Raw genomic sequence first — 21968 nt, forward strand, 5'->3', positions numbered from 1 at the left:
GATTGGTGAAAATAAAAAAATATCTCTGGAATAAATGAAAGCTTTTGTCGTATCTCGAACCCATAAATAGGAAAGAGAGAGGGACAGAGTTTTAATAGATACCGAAATAACGAAAAAGAAATGAGAATGTGCGTATCGAAGAAGTCGTTTTTTAAATCGTTTTCCAAACTGGTATGATAACACGGGATACGTGATATCAAAACTGGGTCACGAGTAGCTACTTTATTGTTCAAGTTATAACTCGTTTCTATTCTTCTCTTGTTCCTGATTCGACCAATACTACTACTACTACTACTACTACTACTATCGGTAGAAGCACATCCACGAGAACGGTGACAATAAAAGATGAGAACATCTCTGGATATCACGTTCGACACATGCAATATTAGTTCCACTCGCGAGTGTTCTACATCGAGAAAAAGGAAAATAAATTTACGATCATAATTATGTGCGGAAGTATGCTTTCGAATGGTTATGCGATAATAAAAATTAAAAAAAAAATCAATTTATCGAGAGGAAAAAAGAAGGTTATAAAATGTTGGAAGAAGATTCATAGGAGGTAGATACCGGGTTCGTCCGTCTTTCTTATCGGGTTTGTCCTGCTTGAGAAGTTTCGCACGTTTCCTACTTGTCATCCTCGTATTCGTCGACGTTGACATCGATAAGAGGAAGAGGAGGAAGAGGAGGAAGAAGAAGAAAAAGAAGAAGAGACGCCGGCGATTTGTAATACTCACTCTGACAGGTGCGAAGATTTGGTCCGGCTTGATGTTCTCGAGACGATGTTCCTGTTCACTTTTATGCACCAACTGCAAGTGCGGTTTGAAATGAGCCGGACAAAGACTTCCAAGAGGCAAAGGGCAAACCCATGCCGGCATATGAGGTGGATCGCGTTTTCCTAATTCCGTGTAGAAAGTTTTCAAGAATCTAAACAATACATTTTAAATCCATTGAATATATTTGATTATTTCGAATAGAGTTATTCTAAACTGTAAAAAGTTGAAACTTCGAAGAAATTAACCTGAGTAATCTTCCAAGAGGATCTCTTTCCGGGGACGGAAGAGGTCCGAGCCCGCTTCCGGTAGTGAGTCTTCTCGAAGAGGCCCGAGCACTCGATATGTATGCGGCCGGTGCTGGTGGTGGACTGCAAGGTGGACTGCACGGTTGACAACAAACCGGACTGTTTCCAACCGGCGACGACAACGTCTCTCTCGATGAACTTCTTTCAAGTTCCTGCCAACGGAGAAAAGCAAATTTTCGATTTTATTTCGAGCTTGCGTTTCTCCTCTATACGATAATTATTTGATTTAAACGTCATCTCGTTGAAATCATTCCAATGTAAAAACTTTAATTAACTTTTTGTAATAAAAGTCCATAACAATGTAGGTTAAAAAGGCTGACTATAAATGAATTTCTGGCATTAAATAACGACGCGAAAGAGGGCTGCGTGGGTGTTGCAGCTGGAGAAGGAAGATGAATGAAATGCTTATAGAAATGGAATGTATTTCATTTGACGAAGGAGACTAGAAATAAGGAAAAGTGACGTTCTTAGGAAAAAGCTGACATTAATTGGAGATAATTGCAGAACCGCGAACGACAAAGGGCTTTCACGACGAAGGCATGAAAGACGCGCTATCTAGCTAGCTTACAAAGCACCTTTCCCTTTGGTCCTTCGCCCTTTGACCCTCCTCTCGCGTAATATTCGTCAAACGACGTCACGAGATTGTGTCATTGTATTAAAATTGAATGATACAAAATTGAAACAATGTCTATGTCTTGTTATTCAATTTTTCGCGATAAAAAAGGAAAGTAGAAAAAGGAGTAAAAGATAAATAAATTTCACGAAATAAGATGTATTACGCGAAGGTATCTCGAGTCGTAAATCACGTAGGATCTTTTTACGAAAAATGAATTCTTAGAAATTCGTATTCTCGTAGGTTCCGTTCCAGTGATAGAACGAAGGGAGGGAGGAGGAAGGGGAGGGGGCGTCTTTGGTCGCATAAATTCTCGAAAAGGTGTTCTTCGAACCGTGAGACTTTCCGCGGAATTTAAAAAAGCTCGACCTCCCGACTTTTTGTCCCCTTTCTTTTTCTTCCCAAATCGACTTTACTCCTGTGACCGATACCGTCAAACTTGGACTAGATTAAAAGGAATCTTCCAACCTTTTGAAAGATCGTTAAAGACCGAGGTATCATTCGGCAAACGGCTGTTAAACTTTGTCAATCGTATTTTATTCGGTCTATGGAAGTAGTATATGTACTCGTAATCTTTGACAAAGCAAAGATGAGAAAGGAAGATTACGTAGAAGGGTGTGCGCGCGCGCGCGCGTTCTAGATGGCTGACGCGTTAAACTTCAATCACGGTCAGAAGCTAATTTAATCTCGATCCAATTATAACGGATATAACGTTAAGCCTCTTCTAGGTACGCACTCTAACAGCTGTACCGTTAGAGAGGTGCATCGCTGATATCGAACATGTTCGACCACTGCGTAAATTCCATAATTGCCTGGTTCGTCCGATAAATTTGTCTAGGATTTGCCAATAAATCGAATGGAAAACAAACGTACCTCTTTTACTTTTAATCAAACGTTTATAGCGTTATTCGCAATATAATTATTATGGTATTAATCGTTTTTGAAATCTATTAAATTGTATTTTCGTAGAAAAGTGTTGTATCGTTGATCGAGCTTTATTAACAAAAATATTCTATAAACAAATTTCTATTGTACTTATTATTACGTACATAATAGATGTCGATAATAGATATCGATAATACATATCGTTCTACTCATTTGATCGATCATTAATGATGCTCGCAATAGTCAGCTCTTTAGAATCGCATTACCTAATAATTATATTCCATAACGAGATCTCCTTCATCATTCCGTTGAATATCGATGATAATTCTAATTTTTCTTTAGTAATAGATTTACACTATTCGAGAAAAAGGAAAAAGAGAAACTAAAAAATAATCTTTGTACATTAACGATTAAAAGATAAATCGTTTACAATGAAGAATGTAACTGAAAATATATATTAGCTAAAGTGTAAATGTTGAAACATCTACTGTTTGAAATTGAAGAAGAAAGGAGAACACGATCAGGAATGGCCAAACGAAATGATACATTAGCGATAGATTCCGATTTGCTAAACACACTTTGTAAGTCGTCAAGAATTCGCTTAGTAAATGATAGCAGAGGAATGAAAATTCGAGCTTCCTACTCTGTTTGTTTAGTCAGGAGTAAATTCGATAGTTTCGAAAGGTTTCGAAGGATTACGGTACACGCAGAGAATTCAAAGTGTAAACGAATGGCTCGTATCAGAGGTGTTTCAAATGGCATCGAAATAACGTGAAATTCGCTGTAATCGATAGACTCTCTTCCTTTCTCTATTTGCTTCTGTCTCTTTTTACCCTTTCACAGATTTCCCTACAAATGAGGGAAAAAGAAGGTATATATTGATTTCTTTGGAAATAAACGAACCGAATGATAAACGCGCGCGTTCCTTACTCATTTATTTTACTAATATATGCCAAGTGTACATTTTTCAATGAAATATCTCCTCCCTCTCTGAATTTTCGACTCGTTGTAACTTATAAGTTAATTATCGTTCGCATCGATTATTATTTTCGTTATTGTTTTCAACGACAAATTATAGCTATGGTATCGCATTCTCTTTGAAAGGAACGCTTTGTCCGACTCGAGTTATTCTCCCCGAAAGAACTGCGCGTTCTACTCTTTATCGTTTTAAAACACGCAACAGATATATATATACGCGTACATAGATGTGTACGTCATCGGAGGGTAGGTAAACATCCCTTGCTATTGGATGGCTACGAGCCTTGGCAAACCCGTATTTTCCTGTAAAGCCGACGATGTAATATGACGATAACGAGAATCTACGCGTGTTTCCAATCGGTAAGAAAAACATGTGCATTCGAACGCGTAAATTAAACGCGTGATTTACGTTGTCGCGCTTTCCCAATCCTATCTACGTATTTCCGCGTATCGTCCAGTTTCGATTTTCTATCGGATTCATATTTGTCGAGAGAAAAATTCAATTGTTATTATCCTATAATATTAAGTATATTTCTTTTATTAGATAAAATTATACGCGTTCTATCCGTGACTCTATGCGTTTACATATATGTATATTTACGTTACAGTATTTTTATGAAAAATTATTAATGAAACGAGCAAATGTTTATTCGCGTAAATTTTCAATTGTATTTTTTAGTTTAAATTTCGATTCAAATTATTCTAATAAAATGTAAATACAATATATGTATATATAAATTTGTTCATAAAGGTAAAAGTTAGACATTCGAGTAAACGTTTTAATTAATTGTGCCTTTTAATTAACTTTCTAATTAGACATTCTCGCACCCTTCCTCCTTCCTTCTCTTTCTCTATTTTCCTCAATTATCTCTATTCTTTTTATTCAAGTGGAACTCATTCTCTCAACGATGTCGAAATTAAAAGTCAAGCATAAAAAAGACAAGAATCTTATCAACGGTTTTCCTAAAAAGATTGAACAATTCGAAGAATTTCAAAGTTATTAGGATTAAAGGAAAATAAGATAGTATTTTGATATTAGTTAAAGAAAAATAACGAAGGAAAAAAAATGTTGTCTTAGAATCATCGACATAATCATCGACATAATCATCGACGTATATAAAATCGAGAATCTTTGAAAGCGCAATAGATCATTTCCATAACAGATATAAATGTCTAAATTAAACCGAAATTGAAAAGTTAATACTTCAAAATTGAATACTTTCTCATCCTCCTACCTTAGTTTCGATCGATTTTGTTCTTATCGAGTCTTTGTAAAATCCTTTTCTCTTCTCCGTCTCTTCGCGTTTATCTTCGTCTTCGTTTTGTTCCTTTTCCTCTTGCTCTTGCTCGTTTCTTATTTTGTTTCTTTTCGTTCTAACTTTCGTTTCTCGTTCCTCGACGTGACCTTTGACCAGACCGTTTAATCCTTTGTAAGATAACAATCGACAAACGTCACTGGTCAAATCTGGAAGTCGACTTTTTTGTTCCGTTCGATAAAACCTGTGCTGCCTTGGCATTTTATTCGTCTTCCTTTATTTACGCGTTTAGATATTTATGTCATCTATCGTTTCCTTTGGAGCGCGCGCGATACGTCGTTCACTGTATCACTCGATCTTTCGTATCAACATCGCCAATCACTTTTTCTTATATCCGACGAGTCGCGCGCAAACTTTCCCCATTTTATTTTACTTTATACCGCTATATTTTGCTTCAATGAAATAAACATCAAAATATGCGTTGATCGTTCTCTCGCATCCTTTTTCTATTTTATAAAATAACGAACGAGATTTTGCTATTAGAACTCGAACGAATTACCCTTAGTTCGCTTAATCAAAATTCTATCGAATTTCTTTCGAGTGGAAACAACTTGGAAAATATCTTTGAATATTTTCGCGATCGAAGGAGGAAAATCGAGACAATTTCTATAAAAAGACTCTAAATAGGTAATGTTATTTGAAATTTATTTCAAATAGTTCAATTCTTACGAGAATGTTTTTAGTAGTCGAAAGATCGTTAAAGAGATTTTTCTTGAAAATAGAACGTTTCGAATACTGTTTTCTTAGAAAACAGAGAGATAGAGAAGTGCGCTATCGTATAGAAGACTCGATAAAATATTTGGATATAAAGTAGGTATATGAAATATTGTATTACTTTCGAGTAAAATATAATTAATAATTGTTTCTAGCGAAGTTCATTAATGAATTTTCCAGTGAAAACGGAACGATACGAGAGAGAGACGAAATATAACTCGATGATTTCCGCGCGAAGACTGAGAGAGAATCATCGAAAGCGACGCGCGATGGTTCGATCGAATCGATGCTATTACGATTTGAAGCGTTTAAAAATATCCGCTTGTACTCTCGAACGAGGTCGTTTTGCGATGAGACTTCCGACAAGCTTGGAATTTCCCTGATTTTCCTACTCGACGATTCCTAGATTATTCCTACGACAAATGAATTCAAAAGTATGCGATTATAAATCTTAGCCTACCCCGTCAAATTATTTCTCATGGAAAAACGCACCCTATTAAAAGTTTATTTCGCAATGTCATTTATCGATCGAAAAATTCTATAAGAAAAAAAGAAAAACCGTATATACTTATGCCCATGTACTCCAGTTTTGTTCTATCGTCATCGGAGCCAAGTGCAAACCGTCTTGGCTCGCTTAATTGAATTCCATCGTAATTAAGCGAAGGTCGTGTCGTACTTCGTAGAAAAGCGAAAAGCGCAAGAGAGAAAGAGAGAGAAATAGAGAAGGGCCAATGGTCGGGGGTGTAAAAGGGGAGAGGTTAGTTTATACAGAGCTTGGCACGCTCTCGAGAGAGTGCAATTAATGTCGAATTAGCTCTTAAAGCACCATTAATCGAGCTCTCTCTCTCTCTTAAGTCGACCGAAGAAAAAGCGACCGATCGAAACTTAATGCCAAAGTACCAAAAGGGAGCGACGAGAAAAAAGACCCTTAGGAATTCTCTTTTGATTCATTTCAAACTACGAATTAAGTACAACGTTTCTTATTATATATAGAAAATTGTATAAGAATTCGAGGAGGGTAAACGCGATAAAAAGGGTATTCGTTTTTGTTTCTCTCGAATTTTGGTCTTCTTTTCCCGAGAAAGAAGATGATAGGGATTTCGCGTAGTCGAGAAAGGTAAATGGCGGAAGGAGGAGTATTAAAAGCGCTAGTAAATTCGAACCAGAGAGTAGAAGATTCAGAAGTCACGTACGCTCGAGATATCCGAGTTCGCTTCGATCGATCGATCGATCGATCGAAATCGTCGAGGGGGCCATTTGGAAAAGCTAGTCGAATAAAAAGCGTCGTCGCGCGCCGGTGCGCAACTTCCTTTAACTGGATCGATTCGCTCTTTCTCGAGATATTATTTATCAAGAGAAAAAGTCTAAAAGGCGCATACCGTTGCCGTTAGCGAAACCGCTAGGCGACTAGAGTTCTGTTCGACCCGAAACGAGTTTTCACGCTCGAGAAGACACGCGACCGATTCCGATACCACTCGCGAATCGCTATCGACGATTCTCTCTTTCTCTCTTTTGCTTTCTCCGTTTATCGGCCAAGGACGTTCGCTCTGGCCAAGTTCTCCAAACGGGCTCGACGAACTAGAGTCGATTCGCTATTTTCGGCTGACCTCTGCGACCCTTCTCCACCAAGGTCAAGCCTGCGCTATTCGAATTTGTCGATTCGACTTAACACATTACTATATACTATATACTATATAATACTCGGCAATAATCAAAGGAACTCGATCCAATTTTTCAAACCCACGAACGAAGAATCGTCTTCGACGAACTTGAAATAAATATTTAACGATAACGCGCTTACCCACCCGCGAGCACGATACGACGTATAACTCGGTTCGCGCATATCGGTTAGAGCTTATGGCGAGTAAGGTATTACGAATACCTGAACGCTTACGTTCGGATCGCGTTGACCGAGGTAACGCCAACTGCTATAGTACTAGACGAAGCAAGAACGCGTTTAACGCGTTGGTCGATCGTACACTGACCGTTCTCCCCGTAGATTTCTTCTTTCCCAAGGTGTCTCTCTTTCTCTCTCCCTTTCTCCGTCCCTCTCGCGTTAGATCTTTGCGAGCGCTAATGCGCGATTTTTAATCTTACGATGAGTGACGTTTAATGAAAGCTTACTCTACGGTACATACGACTCTCTTGCATACTTACTCGCGCAATTATCGTTACGCGGAGAGTATTACTCGAGTTCCTTTTTCCTATGTCTTTTATAATACGAGCAAACGAAACGCTTCGCGGAACGTTCCGTTCTTGTAATTAACTATCTTGCTCGGAGCATCTTAATTAATGACATTTGTTTACTTTTTTGAAAAATGAAAAAGCGGATAACAACGTATACGGGTTTTCTTACGAATCGGACGAAAACATCGTTCGCGGTCTTTTGTCTCCCGTAGAGACTTTTTATCCTATCGAGGAGAATAAAAAAGAAATATCGCTTTCGTAATTTGAAGTTACGCCGGAGGAAACTCGTTGTACGTTTATCGCAAGATCATCGGTAAAATAAGAAAAATTCCATTTGAGAATTTGAGGGAGGCCGCGCACTCCCGCACTCCCGCACACTAAATCCGGCTCTCTTGGAGCCGTTTGCGCGAAAACTCGAGGAGAGTACGTCGAATGAAAGGTGACCGGCGTGTGCCACTAACTGCTACTCCGTCTATACAATAGTAATCGTAGTAGTAGTAGTAGGGATTACTCACTCACCACTACTACTCGCGCGAACGTGATTTCTCACTGACCTACTCCAACGATGTCTGGCCAGTCTCACGAGAGGAAAGCGTATCGCGTTCGTTCTGGCCAGTCAACGAACGATAAAACGATTCTCTGGATCGGTTTCGTTAACTAAAGCTCATTTTCCGATAACGAATCGTTAAACGGATCGAGCGTCAGTTTCGTCGAGTGGAAGTTTAATAAGGTAACGCGAACGGAAAAAATAAAAACCGTATGGTGCCGTTGACTTCGGAGAGGCGGTAAAAAGATGCGTACATGCGCGCACGCGAGTATGCGTTAAATTTAGACGCAAAGATATATTTCTAATTACCGTACTTCATTATCCTTTCTTCATATTCTCCGTTTGAAACTAGGATCACGCATACGATCTTCAAACATTCCTATCTCGGTCGTGTGTAAAGTATACGTTGTCGCGAACGTCTACGTAGACGGTACTCAAATAAGAGAAATTTGCATTCCGTAGGTGCATCTATTTCGGTCAACGACGTCTCGTCTCATTTTGTCTACCCGCTCGAGAAATATCGCTTCGTCGCGCGTGCAACGGGGACAAAGAACCTAAAAGTCTCTTTCGTGCGCTTTCTCGTATTTTAACATTTCTTTTTGGATTTTTCAGTAATAAATGAAACGCAAAGACTATGTCATAATTGTTTCTAATTATTTCAAGTATAAATGTACTTTATCGCACTTGAGAAGTATTAAAAAGTACAACGTCGACGTAAACTTTGCATAGAAACGAAAAAAGTTTTAGTTACGAAAGGCTATCCCACTTTTTCTTTATCTCATTCCGAGTTTATCAACTTTTTCCTATCTCTCCGAGTTCGACCAAAATGCGTATATTTCTCTCCATTTCTTTCTGCAGTTTTTTCATTAGAAACAACGGTAATCGCGAAAAGAATGTTGAAATTCCCTATCGGTATTCTTAATTATTAGAAAAAATGTGACAATAATTTTTATATTTTTTACGAAATAAATAATAACGATAATATTATATTAAATGCAGCTGGCTTCTCATTGTTATTGGTATCTCTCTTCTTTTCTTCTTATTGTGTTTTTTTCTGTTTATATTAAATGGGAAATGCGAGGAATGATTAGCGAAAGAAGAGAGAGAAAAGACGGATAAAAAGTTATACAAATATTTCTCGTATTTCCAACTTTTATGAAGGCTCGTTAGAAACGAAGCATATTTAACGAAATACGAATAATCTTTGACGAAAGAGAGAGGAAGATTCGTAATCCTTATTTGAAATGTTAAATCCGAAGAGTTTGTTTTACGTAGCTAGATCGAGGATACAATCCATTATGCCATGTTTGCGAGATATGATCCTTTGAAAAGCAGTTTCGTGCTTTGAGTCGGCGTTTCCCTTGAAAACGTTTCTTCCCTATTTCTTCGGAGTTTTGATTTGCCACAGTACCGATCTAACGAACGATCTATCGGTTAAATTGAAAAAGGTAGACGAATTAGCGACATTTATGGATACGACGGTTCGAGCGTTTACAAATTTGGAAATTTCAACGTCGAGGAGAACAAAGTCTTATTTCGTTAGTTCATCTTTATTAAAAGAAACAGTGTCTCGAGGTACTCATTTTGCGGCTCGTCGACGAAACATTTTCGCGTTATTTCGAGAAGTTAAACGAGTAGAAAGAGAAAAGGATAAGAAGGTTGCTTCTCCTTTAGTACCTTCTTCTCCTTCTCCTTCTCCTTCTTCTTCTTCTTCTTCTAATTCTCGTGCGCGATGGCGTCGTTTATACGAGGATTAACGTAAACACGGATTAAACCAACGAACACGTTGGAAACTCGCTGCTTTCCTTGGCAAAATGTCTATCGTATATTCCATCTTCTTGAAAATGGATTATTCTTGCGAAACACGTGTAAAATGTTTCCAACAATTTACTTATTTAATCATTATAAATTCGCATTCAAATTAATATACCAAAGATATAATCGCAAACACATCGTTGCATTCTTCGAGACGCGAGAACTGACATTTTTTCATTACCATGTTCTATCTCTTATTTGTAGTAATAAATACAAAAAATAGAATAAACTTTAACTTTCTCTAAAACAAATTTATATATTTATTATTTGATTTAACGTCGAGGAATTCCGCCGAGTGAATTATTCAAATTCGTTGATTATAATTTAACTGAAAATGAAAATTATCATTTGGATAGATAAATAATGATATAATTACTATCAAGTTCTATTGATTTTAATGAAATATGATCGGTCAAGTGTTTAATGCATTATAATAATCCTTCGCATCGAAACGAATATACGCAAGTTTTTGCCTCTGCTTGTAAATTAACGAGTTCGTAGAATGAAATTACCGAAACGCTCGTTGCAAGGTTACCCTACTTTATCGCTAGCTAACTTACAGAATTCTCTAGAAATTCTTCGGCCTAGCGACAAATCAGAATTCCTATAATAATATATTATTTTTGTTCTTAACACTAGGTTTACTGACGTATCTGATATACCTATCTCTACGAACACGCGTCAATTTGACGCAGAGACGAATACATATACCAACACTTAGAAAATAATGTAATTATATACTATAAGAAACAAATGAAAATGTGAGATATATATTTATAGAAAGGTTTTATTATTCAATAGTTTTATTACAGATTATTTCAATATTTGACATTTATTTTGCACATTTTTGACACAAATACTCAATTTTGTTTGTACATTTTCCGCAAACAACCTTTTGACATATTTTACAGATGTTATTGCTTCTGTTTCTTTTGCAAAAGCCAATTTGGCAAGTCCTACGTTCTCCCGAAGTACTAGGTAATGGGTGATTATAATCTATGTTGTTGGATTTTTTCTTTTCTCCTTCTGTAAGTTCTTTGGCCAACTGAAATAGAAACTCCTTTCTGGATAGTTTTGACCCTGTACACTCTGTGTATAATATCCATGCGTTAATTGCCGCTAAATCTAAGATGTTAAAAAAGACCTGGAGAGGCCATCGAAAAGATGCTGAATTGCTGGTATATTTGCGAGCCATTTGATCCACTACGTCGACTCCGAACTTTGTCTTATTGTAATAAGCTATTGTTTCCGGTGTATGTTTTTTATTGTCTTTTATTTTTATAAAAGTGTGCTTAGTACTTAGTAACAGCACCTTTAGATTTGGCTTACTTTTATATATAGTAAGTATGCAGTTTCCTGATTTATAATGTTCTGAAGAATACAACTTCATTTTATCTTTCTTGATTTTTGCTGGCTTTGGAAGTTCTCTCTTGTTGGCTCGAATAGTTCCAACTAAACTGGTTCCTTTTGCAACTAATTTTTCAGCTAGAGGAAAACTGGTGAAAAAATTATCCGTAGTTATATTTCTTCCGTGATGAAGATATGGTTCCGCTAACTTCATAACTACAAATTCGCCCAACGGTGTTGAATTCCGCGTTTCATCCTTCCCTAGGTAAGGAATCCCATTTATAACGTATTTAGATTGCACATCTACTGCCAACCAAAATTTTATCCCAAATTTGTGAGGCTTATTTGGCATGTATTGAGTGAATTTGCAGCGGGCTTTTGTAGGGAACAGTTGCTCGTCTATTGAAATATTTTCATGAGGTTTATAACAGCATTGGCTATTGTATATAAATTGATTCCATATTTCCGATATCATTGCAAATTTGTCGGTGCGTAAACGTCTAGATCGTTCCGTTTTTTATCAAATCGGACAAATCGAAGAATTTGCATGAAATCATCTCTGGACATTGTATTAGAAAAAAAAGCAGGTCCCCATTCTTTGGACCACAAATAAAAAGCATTCAGCGAATTTGCTTCATACGCTCCCCTAGCGTACAAAATCCCAATAAAAGCAAGCAACTTTGTGGTTGAAATCTTCCAATCTCCTTTCAAAACACGACCTGCTTCTTCTTCAGTACAACTTTTTATATGTTCTATCATCTTTTTGGTTATAATCAAATGAAAAGCACTGCTTACGCTACCTTCCATCACATTGCGTTTCGCGTAGCCAGTAGGCCCAGCGATGTCTTTGAAGATTGTGTGGAAAGGATGGCGACCATTAGATCCGCCCACTTTCAATTTCGTCCAAGTTGTTCCATTGACAGCTATTTCTGTATCACAGACTGCCCCCGAATTTTGGAACGATCTTCTAATACTTGTCTCATTCTCGGATTCAGAATCGGATAGGATACGCATTCTTTTTCTGCGAAGACCAAATTTCTGATGATTTTCTTTTTCAATGTCTGATGAGTCCCCTGCTTGCATACTTTCATCAGATTCCAAAATCTCGATTTCATCCTCGTCTTGAATCACTTCATTTTCATCCTCTTCAGAGCCAGAACACTCTTCACAAATACTAACTATGTTTTGTAAAATTTTATTTCCTCTTCTAGACATATTTAGATGGTACAGAAGGGCTTTTTATCAAAATAGTATAAAATTTTCACAATAATATTACTAATTCAAAAAATATTCTAGTACTTTATTTTTCAATACTCGAACTAAGCAACTGAAACCTTCTAAATCTCTTCGCACTCTAACATCAACTGACATTCTGCGTTCCCTTCTTTCTCTTATTGCGCAAAAGTTGCTTATCGCTTTGTCTTTGTATAAATGACGATCACGTCAAATTGACGCATATCCGTAGAGATAGGTATACCACATAAAGAATTTCAATATTTCAACACTTTTGAAAAAAGTAGACCTCAATATATAATTATCTCGACCATTGAATAAAAGTCAATACAAGAGATAAGATAAAAATGCAAACGGTGTTTGTACTTTTCCTTACAAAATTTGAAATGCGTCAAAATGACGCGTCTCGTAAACCTAGTGTTAATATACCCGAACACCGAGAGAAGACGCATTACGAGGGAAATTCGAAGGACGCGACAAAAGAGTTATCGACTTTGACTCGATTGTTAATGCTCTCGCAGCCTCATTGAAATGGCGATCCCAAAGTGCGCTGACACATAGAGGATAACTATAGTTGGGAAAGAGAGGACGCGTTGCGACGGCAGGAACGCGTTTGATTAAAACCCATTTATCACTTAAACCGTGTTCCGTTTCAGGCTTTTCTACGCTTCGAATCGTCCCCTCTCCTTCCGCCCTTTCCATCTCTATCAACGCTCTATTTTTTCTTCATCTTTATAAATAAAAATCTGCGATACATTCACGCGCCTAGACGTAGTTTTACAATTGATAATCAACGAAAGTGAATAGTTACGAAATAATTCAAACGTATAAAAGAAAAGTTCAATTAACGTAGTTCTATCGTTTTCGGTTGGGGCTCGTAACTCGACAAAGCGAAAAGCTTTCTCGGAAGCTTTTCTCTGGCAATATGACAGGCGTTAAAACAAACGCGAAGCAACCGTGGTATTGCGCGGCCTTTCTCGCCGCTAGCATGCTCGCCTTTTCGTATTCGCCCCTTTTCGAGTCGACCGAGCGGAAATCTATCGTTCGATGCGCAAACCACTTCAAATTAACATAATTACACCTAAAGAAGAAAGAAAAAGATAAAAAGTCTCGATTGGTTGTTAGAAAAAGAGAAGACAATGCTCGTTCCATGTATATGCGTGTACGAGCGTTACTCGCGTACTCGCGTACTCGCGAGGTCCAAAGTTTGCAACGCATTAGGCGAAATTGAATTTCCGCGACGCGTTATAACGAATTTCTCTATTGGCTCTCGTGATTACTGCGAAACACCGACTACCCCGACTACTCTTTTGCTACTCGAACGGTGTTCGATTAATCGTTTCAACATGTATGCCTATACATACAAATATATAGCTATATGTTACGTTACGAATTAATTAACGATGCCGTCGATAGATCCGACATTTGTAAGCAAACGCGTTAATCGACGAAATACTTTGAATCTTCCTAAATAGCATCCCTTCCTTCTCCTCCTTCGCTCTCCCCCACCTATATTTGTTTTTAGCGCTTCGATATTTCCGGAACGAATCATAATTGGGATTAGTGTAGATGTGCGCGTAATTGACTGTGGAAATGTCGGTCGCGATAAAATCAAGAACGATGGTAGAAAAAACGACAAGATGGAGATGATTCGAGTGTATTGCGAAGGACCTTTAGCGATTGGACATAATTAAAATTACGATTGAACGTACGTCGGTGCTGGTAATTGGGTTACGCGTAATATTCCTTCGAGTGATTCAAAAATAAGTAGAATATTATTCGAGAGAGAAAAGTTCGTTATCTTTTTTTATTTTTCGTCCGTAATTAAAAGGATAATTTAATGAATGGTTCGATCCTTATATCGGAGCTCGCGTTGAAAAGTAACAAATATATCTCTCAAGTGTATAAGAATATATTTATTATATTCTTGGAAAGATAACTCGGTTAGGATTTTTCTACATATATTTTCGTTCATTAAAACGAAATAATGATTTTATTGCGCGTCAAAAAAGAATTTCATTTCCATATTTCCAACGTACGCGATTCGCGTCGATATTTCTTTCTCCTTTTTTTTTGCGCGACCACTGAAACATTGGAATTTTCAAAAGTTTATCGAAATTAAATGAGCGATATATTACGATATATTACCTTTTTTTAATAATGAAAAAAATCAATTGAACGCGATTGGAAGGATTTGTTTTGACCTAAATGCTAAATAAAAAAGTCTCCGTGGCTTTGGAACCTCTTCTCTTTCGCGTTCTCGTCTACATACCGAATATATACATTTGTAGTTACGATATATATCGTAGCGGTAATACATTTGAGCTATTTTGCTCGGTAGGAGGCAGTTAGGATCGTATTAGGATCGAGTGCCGTGTCTCGTTGAGCCGATTTTCGTTCAATTTCAAAGTCTCGGTAAGCGATTAGGTCATTGGCTCGATACGATGCGCGCTAAGTAGGGTCAATTTAACTTAATGGAACAATTTCGTTGCTAAATATATCCATCGCTCAAAAGGTCTGTGTCTCTCATTATCTTTATTTGAACACGTCGAAAGGTATATACTTCGAGGAAGTGGACCGACGTTACGATATACGTTACGATGTACGTTACAATTGGATTAAAGATATTTTCCACCTTTCTATTCGAAAATGATATCTTATCGTAATGCGTAAGTTATGTAAGAAGACGTGAAGAAACTTACCAGAAATTCCGTACTGCCGAGACTTTGGTGCGATCCGGTAGGCGTGATCGCGAGATCGGCAACGATCGAAGTTGAAAAGCTTCTGCGCGCTCGATGATGACAACCCTCGCGCTGATCGAGAATCTTTTGCGCGGCATAACGACCGACGGTGGTATCGTCGACGTCGGTCTCGTTTATCAATTTGGACGTCGTCCAAATTTGATTTTCCCTCTCCGGCGATCTGCCGATCGTCCGGTGTTTACCGAATCTCGAAATTCTTTCGGTTTTAACCCAATCGTGATTGGGTCTCGGTTGGCGAGTAATCGTATGCAACGATTTCATGGCGTTGAACCGAGAGAAACCGTCGGCCATCGCGCTCGCCCAAAGATGATCCGGCAAATCTCGCGATTCTCTTTGAGTTTCGATCGATTGTCGATCGGAGGACGATCCAAGACCCGACGTTGTTGGAGTGTTCGGATAAAATCTTCTACAGGTGTCTTTGTTATCCTCGATGTCGGTCGAGTAAAATATTCCATCTCTCGATTCCAATGATCGATTGTTTTCGTGAAGATTTATGGACGAACCGATCCCCGTTGACGTGGTCGAGGTACGAAAGAAAGTTTTCCGTTCGTTCGCCGACGTCCAGATTTCATCGGCGATAGACGAACCAATTCCCGTTGACGTAGTTGGCGTTCTGAACGATTATTATTTATTCCTCTCTACTTATTATATGTACATTTATATTATTTCATTAGAAATTTTCTAATCTAACTTTGCACCGACATTTTCTCTCTACATTTATTTGAATCTATATGCGAAATTAGTTTTTCTCGAGTAATAAAACGATTTGACGTACTCTACTACTAAATTTGAAAATGAGAATTCGATCGAATTTATATGAATTATAATGCGAACGAAGAAAAAATTGGAGAATACCTATGACCAATGGTTCTCTCTTTCCAAATATCTTCGGAATGACCATTGGTCGAACTAGCGGACATACTGTTGACGAGACCACCGAGACCGTGATTGGCGTAGGAACATCTTTGAGGGAAGCCCATACCATCGTCGAGACCAGCAGCCCAAAGAGATTCCAGAGGTAAATCCTGAGGTCCAGTATTGGAGGATCGATTTGCAATATCATTTGCATTTCCAAGGGTTGTCGAACCAAGCCTGCCACCACCACCACCACCATGCTTACCCCCATTTTTATTCGAGGGAAAGACTCTCTCGGCACCTTGAAGGACGCAGCACATACTCGTGCTACCCCCTTCGCCAATCTGTCCGGTTGATCCACCCTCGCCGAGGTTCACAGACCCCTCCGACCCCCTGGTACCTGAACTTTGAAGGCAACCTATCGTGACACCGAACTTTTAACAAACTACTCGGCTCCCGCGCGCGGCTTTCCTATTTTCTTTCTTTCCCTTTATTTCCAAGGAACTCGAATTAGCTCCTACAAAATGCGATATTTTCCTTCGATTTCTCGCAGCGCACCGATGCTCCCTCCTCTTCTTTATTTCTTCCTTTTTTTAAGACGATCGCTGTTGTTTTATTTTCATTATTTACAGATTTTCTTCGCAATTCATCGTTCTTTCTAATATTCTCGTTATTTTCTTCTGCGCGTATATATACATATTTTTATTTTTTACGAGCGTGAGTTTCATTCCGGTAAGAGGAGTTTCTTAGCATCTAAAACGTGTTTGTTTGTTATCACTGCTACTGACGTGTTAGAGAAAGACGGAGGATAGATATTTCGACGTACGCGAGAAACGAATATTTTAGCTTTCCTTATATTTCGATAATAAATCGAATCATTCTCAAAGATATTTGAAATCGAAAAATCCAAAAATAAGCGATCAAAAGAAAAAGAGATCGCCATTTTTGAAAGATCAGCGAGTTATGAAGGTGGTATTGGTGGAAAACGCGAATCGAGTCGAGGTATGCCTCGATTTGGTTCCTTTCACGTGTCAACCGCAGTTGTGGAAACACGACGTTAATGAAGAGTAACGAGGGATACGCGAGAGAAGAGGCAGACAGGCGGACAGCCAGACGGATAGATAGACATATAGACGGACAGATGCGAGAGAAGAGCGAGAGTGAAGGAGAAAGTGAACGAGAGAGTAAACGACTGCAGGCGCCCGCCGTCATCACCTTTTTCTAACTTAGATTTGACGCGAAAATCGAATCGCAACTTAATCTAAAGTATTATATTATTTTCTATAAAATCGGTTTCACCGCATTGTCGAAGTAAAGTTCATTACCCTATCGAAGAAGCTCGTTTCGTCCAAAGGAGTTTCCAATCGAATTATCAAAAGCTACGAAATTCGTTTTATTGGGCAAAACGCATTCGCCGTAATCGATTCGAGATGGGGTCGGGGCGGAAGGGAAATAGGAGATGTGGTTAGTGGAGTAGAGAGTAGGGAGAGAAGGGCTGATGATTTATCGCACGCGCACACCGCCGAACCCGTCCTGTCCCTTGTCTCTGACAGAGATTTACGAGGGACAACGGTGCTAGAGAGTACAACGTGCTCGCCAATTTTAGACGCGACGATATTTTTATAACAAATTTCCTAACTTTTCTAGACTTTTTTTCTCTTTTTTGTCTTATTCATTTAATTGTACAACATTTTCTTATATCTCGTTACGATAACTACTTCTCTTTACAACGGATTTAGATCGAACGAAATGCGAATGAACAGATGTTGCGAACGTTTCGAATAAAATTGCGCTCGCAAACTTACGATAAAATCGATCCATTAATGGACTTGACAGAGAACGGACTTAGTTTTATACTTTTAAAGCCTGGAAGAAACTCTATTCTCGCTCGATGTAACTAGGCTCGAAGTTAGGACAAATTTATAAAATAAAATAGACGAAAGGAAGGAGTAGGACAAATAAAAAAGAAAGAAATAAATACTCGCGTATATACGTTCGTGCATAAAAATTCCATGTGTGCGGTACGTGGCTGAAAATATATTTCAACCAAGTGCATTACAATTTTATGACGTTCTTTGTAATGGTTTTACGAGTCGATAGTAAAAACTGTTATCAACGGGTTGCATGAGAAAGAGGAAGAAATAAAGAAAAAAATAGACAAGGAGAAAGAGGGAAAGAGAAATGCGGATAAAAGTGAACGAAAAATCGATCTACTTGACAACGCATTATACATTATAATAATAATAGCGATATGTACCAGATATATGTAGACGATAACATAGATAAAAAAAAAGAGGGAGAGAGAGAGAATAGAATGTCGATTTGGACAATAATTTTACGTCCCATCTCATTTTCATGTCATTCTCGACAGCAACGTTGAACAAAAGCGTCCATTATGGCGACGCATTAAACTGATAAACCATACACGTAAATGCGTGTGTGGTGAGTTTGAAAGAAATACGATAATTAAAACTAACGAAAATTGTATCGGTAGATGTAAAAGTATACGTAATACGAAACCCTACGATAAAGTACAAAATAGAATGAGAAAGAGAGAGAGAAGAAAAAGATTCTTACGAATATACGCAAAAATATATCATTTTTCAATATGATTTCTAATATTTTATAAATGAAAATTAATCAATATTAAAGTTTAGATTTTGTATGCATGTAGATATTTAATTATTAGCGAACGCGATAATGCGCGTTAAATAAATAAAGTTTTGAAGATATTATTATTTCAAACGATTGTGAATTATCGTTGAAAATAATTACTAAAACATACGAAATCGTAAAATAGTTTTATCGAAAATTATTGCATATCCGTATATCGTATGTTCCGTCGATAAAATGACGACAAATATTATCTAAACGATTATTGTAGGAAAATACGACTCGGCCGACAAAATTCCGTCGATATTTTTAACGTCAACGTATCTCCGTGCGTTGAATTTTTATTTAAATTTATATGAATATTGTTATTATTACAAAATATTATGAAATATAAAAGTATATAAACTAGAACAGATTTTACCGATCGGTATCGTATAAATAAATAAATTTACGTTCATATGTATGTAAATATTTAAATAAAGGTATAAGATAAAAATATTTTACAAATAAACGATTAATTAAAATATCTACATAATTATTTTTCTTTTTGGTTTTACGCATATTCTATTCTACTATAATTTTTTGGAAAAATACTTATTTTTAATATCGAGGTAATCGATATAAAAACAAATTCTTTCATTTCTTTCTATACGAGTACGAGAAAACTTGGAGTTGAAGTTCAATTTATTAAAATTTATTTAAAAAAAAACGTTTATAGAAAATTTTACGAGTGTAAGAATCTGTTTCTCGGTTCGTATTTATATATATAGGTATACATAGAAAAATTCATGGAAATGTCTACCCTTATTTCGATTTAATTTTCCAGCTTATGTATTGTCTTCTCTCCGATAAGAAATACGTGTACGAAATATAAAAACCATGGACAATAGCTCTTCCGTTTCCTCGTTCTCTACTTTTACGTATATATATCGCGAATTATTAATAATATTTAATATTAAATTTTCACGTAAACGATTGGGGTGATATAAAAGCGAAGTAGGTACTTAACATTAATCACGTGAACTTGAATTTCGAAATTTACGAAGAAAATGTTCATAATGTTTTATATTCGATAATTGTATATACGAAATAATGAATAACTCTGCATGATATTCCGCTATGATAAATAAAGTGCACGTATAGAAATTTTATTACATTTGGTTCTACCAGTTGATTGTATAGTTAACCAAACACCCCGAGCATGTTTTTCTTCGCGTACGCATTGAAAAATGTTGAAAAAATTCAACGAATCGACAAATGCTTGCCTGCGTTCAATCGAAATGATAATAAAACGATAATAAAATGAAAGTATATTTATAGAAATTGCGGGTGAATAAAATTGCGCAAGAGTTATGCCATTTTGGAGAATACGAAAGGAAGAAAGTGGTAAATGAAAACGGAAAAGAACAACAAAATGTTCTCCTTTTCTTCTTCCTTCCTTTTTTTTCTTTGTTTTTGTCGAGCAGTTCTCCAACGCGCTCTTTAATTTCGCCGAGTTTAAAACGAGCACGCGATGGCGGCCAATGCCGTTGGGAGAAACAGTTGTTTCAATTTATTTTCGCGGGAAACTATGGAAAGCTATCCTCGTATACACACCGAGACATTCAGGAAAACATAGAGAAGCGAAAGAGCCTGATACCATGCAAAATGAGAGCAATTGAATCACTTGAAATCGCTTTAACTGCGCGTATCGTTGCGCGTATCGTTGCACCGTGTCTACTCCCTTTTCCCGAAATAATATAACAAAGCGATGATCTAATCGAGATTGCCCCTATTTTTTGTTCTATAATATAGAAAAAATAGGTGACGAAGATTTGGAAATTCTCGTCTACGATCGCTTCGATTTGGTGCATAATCGCGGAACGAGTCGTGAAAATAAATATCATTGATAAATGGTTCATTTGCAAAGTAAAATACTCTTTAATTTATATCGAAGTCTAAAGTTCAACGTTCCGAACTCGATCGATGGGTCCTACAAATGTAAAGAATTATAAACGGCAGGAAAAAAGTAGGAAAAAAGTAGGAAAAGAATAGGAAGGTGAGAGAGAGAGAGTGAGGGAAAGAGAGAAAGGAAAGGTTTGACTTGAAATGTATGCGAGAACGAGATAGAGAGAAAGAAGGTTTGCATCGATGGAATTTTCATGGGAAAAAACGTAGTCTCTCTATAAATAATGGAGTAATCGAGTACCCGATATGCCAGGAAGAAGAACGAAACGTAGAGATCGCGTTTGTCGTTGGCAAATCCGTGTGAAAAAGAGCAAGATGGAGAAAGAAACGATATGGCCGAGGATCCAATTTTACCTTCTCCCAACGGGTTCGATAAACTTTTTCTTCCTTTTACCTAAGTACACGCATTCGAGGCGAAAAGGATGAAAAGTCCGAGAGAAGGACGGAAACTAATTTATCGACCTGTTCGCCGAGAAAGAGAAAGAGCGGTGCATCGCATAGGAAACTTTAAGTAGTTACTTACTAAAAATAGAAAAAGAATAGCGATTTTCTCCTTAAATTGCGGATGACAGGATGCAGGCATTTGCCTCTAACGAGGACAGAACGGAATGAAAACGAGAAGATCGAAAAATATGACAAAATTAGGATGTATATTCGAAATTATTCGGGGCTACGGATCTTCGTCCCTGACGCCAAATTTCTACGGATATTAAGAGAGTAATTTGTAATCCAAGACGAACTATTAGCCACTAATGGTTTCTAATTTTGCTGAGAATTAATTGGAGCATTAACGATTCCATTTCGCTCGTTTCTCCTTTTTCCTTCTTATCAAATTTCCTCATTAATATGGGAGAAAGAGAGAGAGAGAGAGAAAATGATCAGACGGAAAGAAGTCTCTATGGAATACTAATGTCACGCGTGAAGTTAATATCCCTAAGGAATATGGATGAAACGATCGGAGTGCATCGCCGATGGGAACGTTTCGTCGAATCGGAGAGTTAGGATAGGAGAGAAAGAAAGAAAGAATTTGTTTCAATTGCGATAACGATTGTTATCGTTGATAAACGCGATCTGATTT

At 37.3% G+C, this 21968-nt stretch overlaps 1 protein-coding gene across 3 annotated transcripts in view; it reads right to left on the reverse strand.

Moving 5' to 3' along the window:
- The window catches only part of LOC122526094, a 75364-nt gene that overhangs the window by 10570 nt on the left and 42826 nt on the right, over positions 1-21968 (reverse strand). The window contains exons 2-5 of one of the 3 annotated variants that reach the window (XM_043649263.1): positions 16331-17083; positions 15416-16088; positions 1019-1230; positions 735-924 (exon numbers count right to left, since the gene is read on the reverse strand). In XM_043649263.1, the coding sequence (XP_043505198.1) occupies positions 735-924; positions 1019-1230; positions 15416-16088; positions 16331-16650 (1395 nt within the window). In that variant the 5' untranslated portion in view covers positions 16651-17083. Of the gene's footprint in view, positions 1-734; positions 925-1018; positions 1231-15415; positions 16089-16330; positions 18871-21968 lie in introns of those variants that run through there. The other 2 variants (XM_043649264.1, XM_043649262.1) reach the window with 2 other exon arrangements.

Source organism: Polistes fuscatus, unplaced genomic scaffold (assembly GCF_010416935.1).
Source record: "Polistes fuscatus isolate 324 unplaced genomic scaffold, CU_Pfus_HIC Scaffold10, whole genome shotgun sequence".
Taxonomy (NCBI): Eukaryota; Metazoa; Arthropoda; class Insecta; order Hymenoptera; family Vespidae; genus Polistes; species Polistes fuscatus.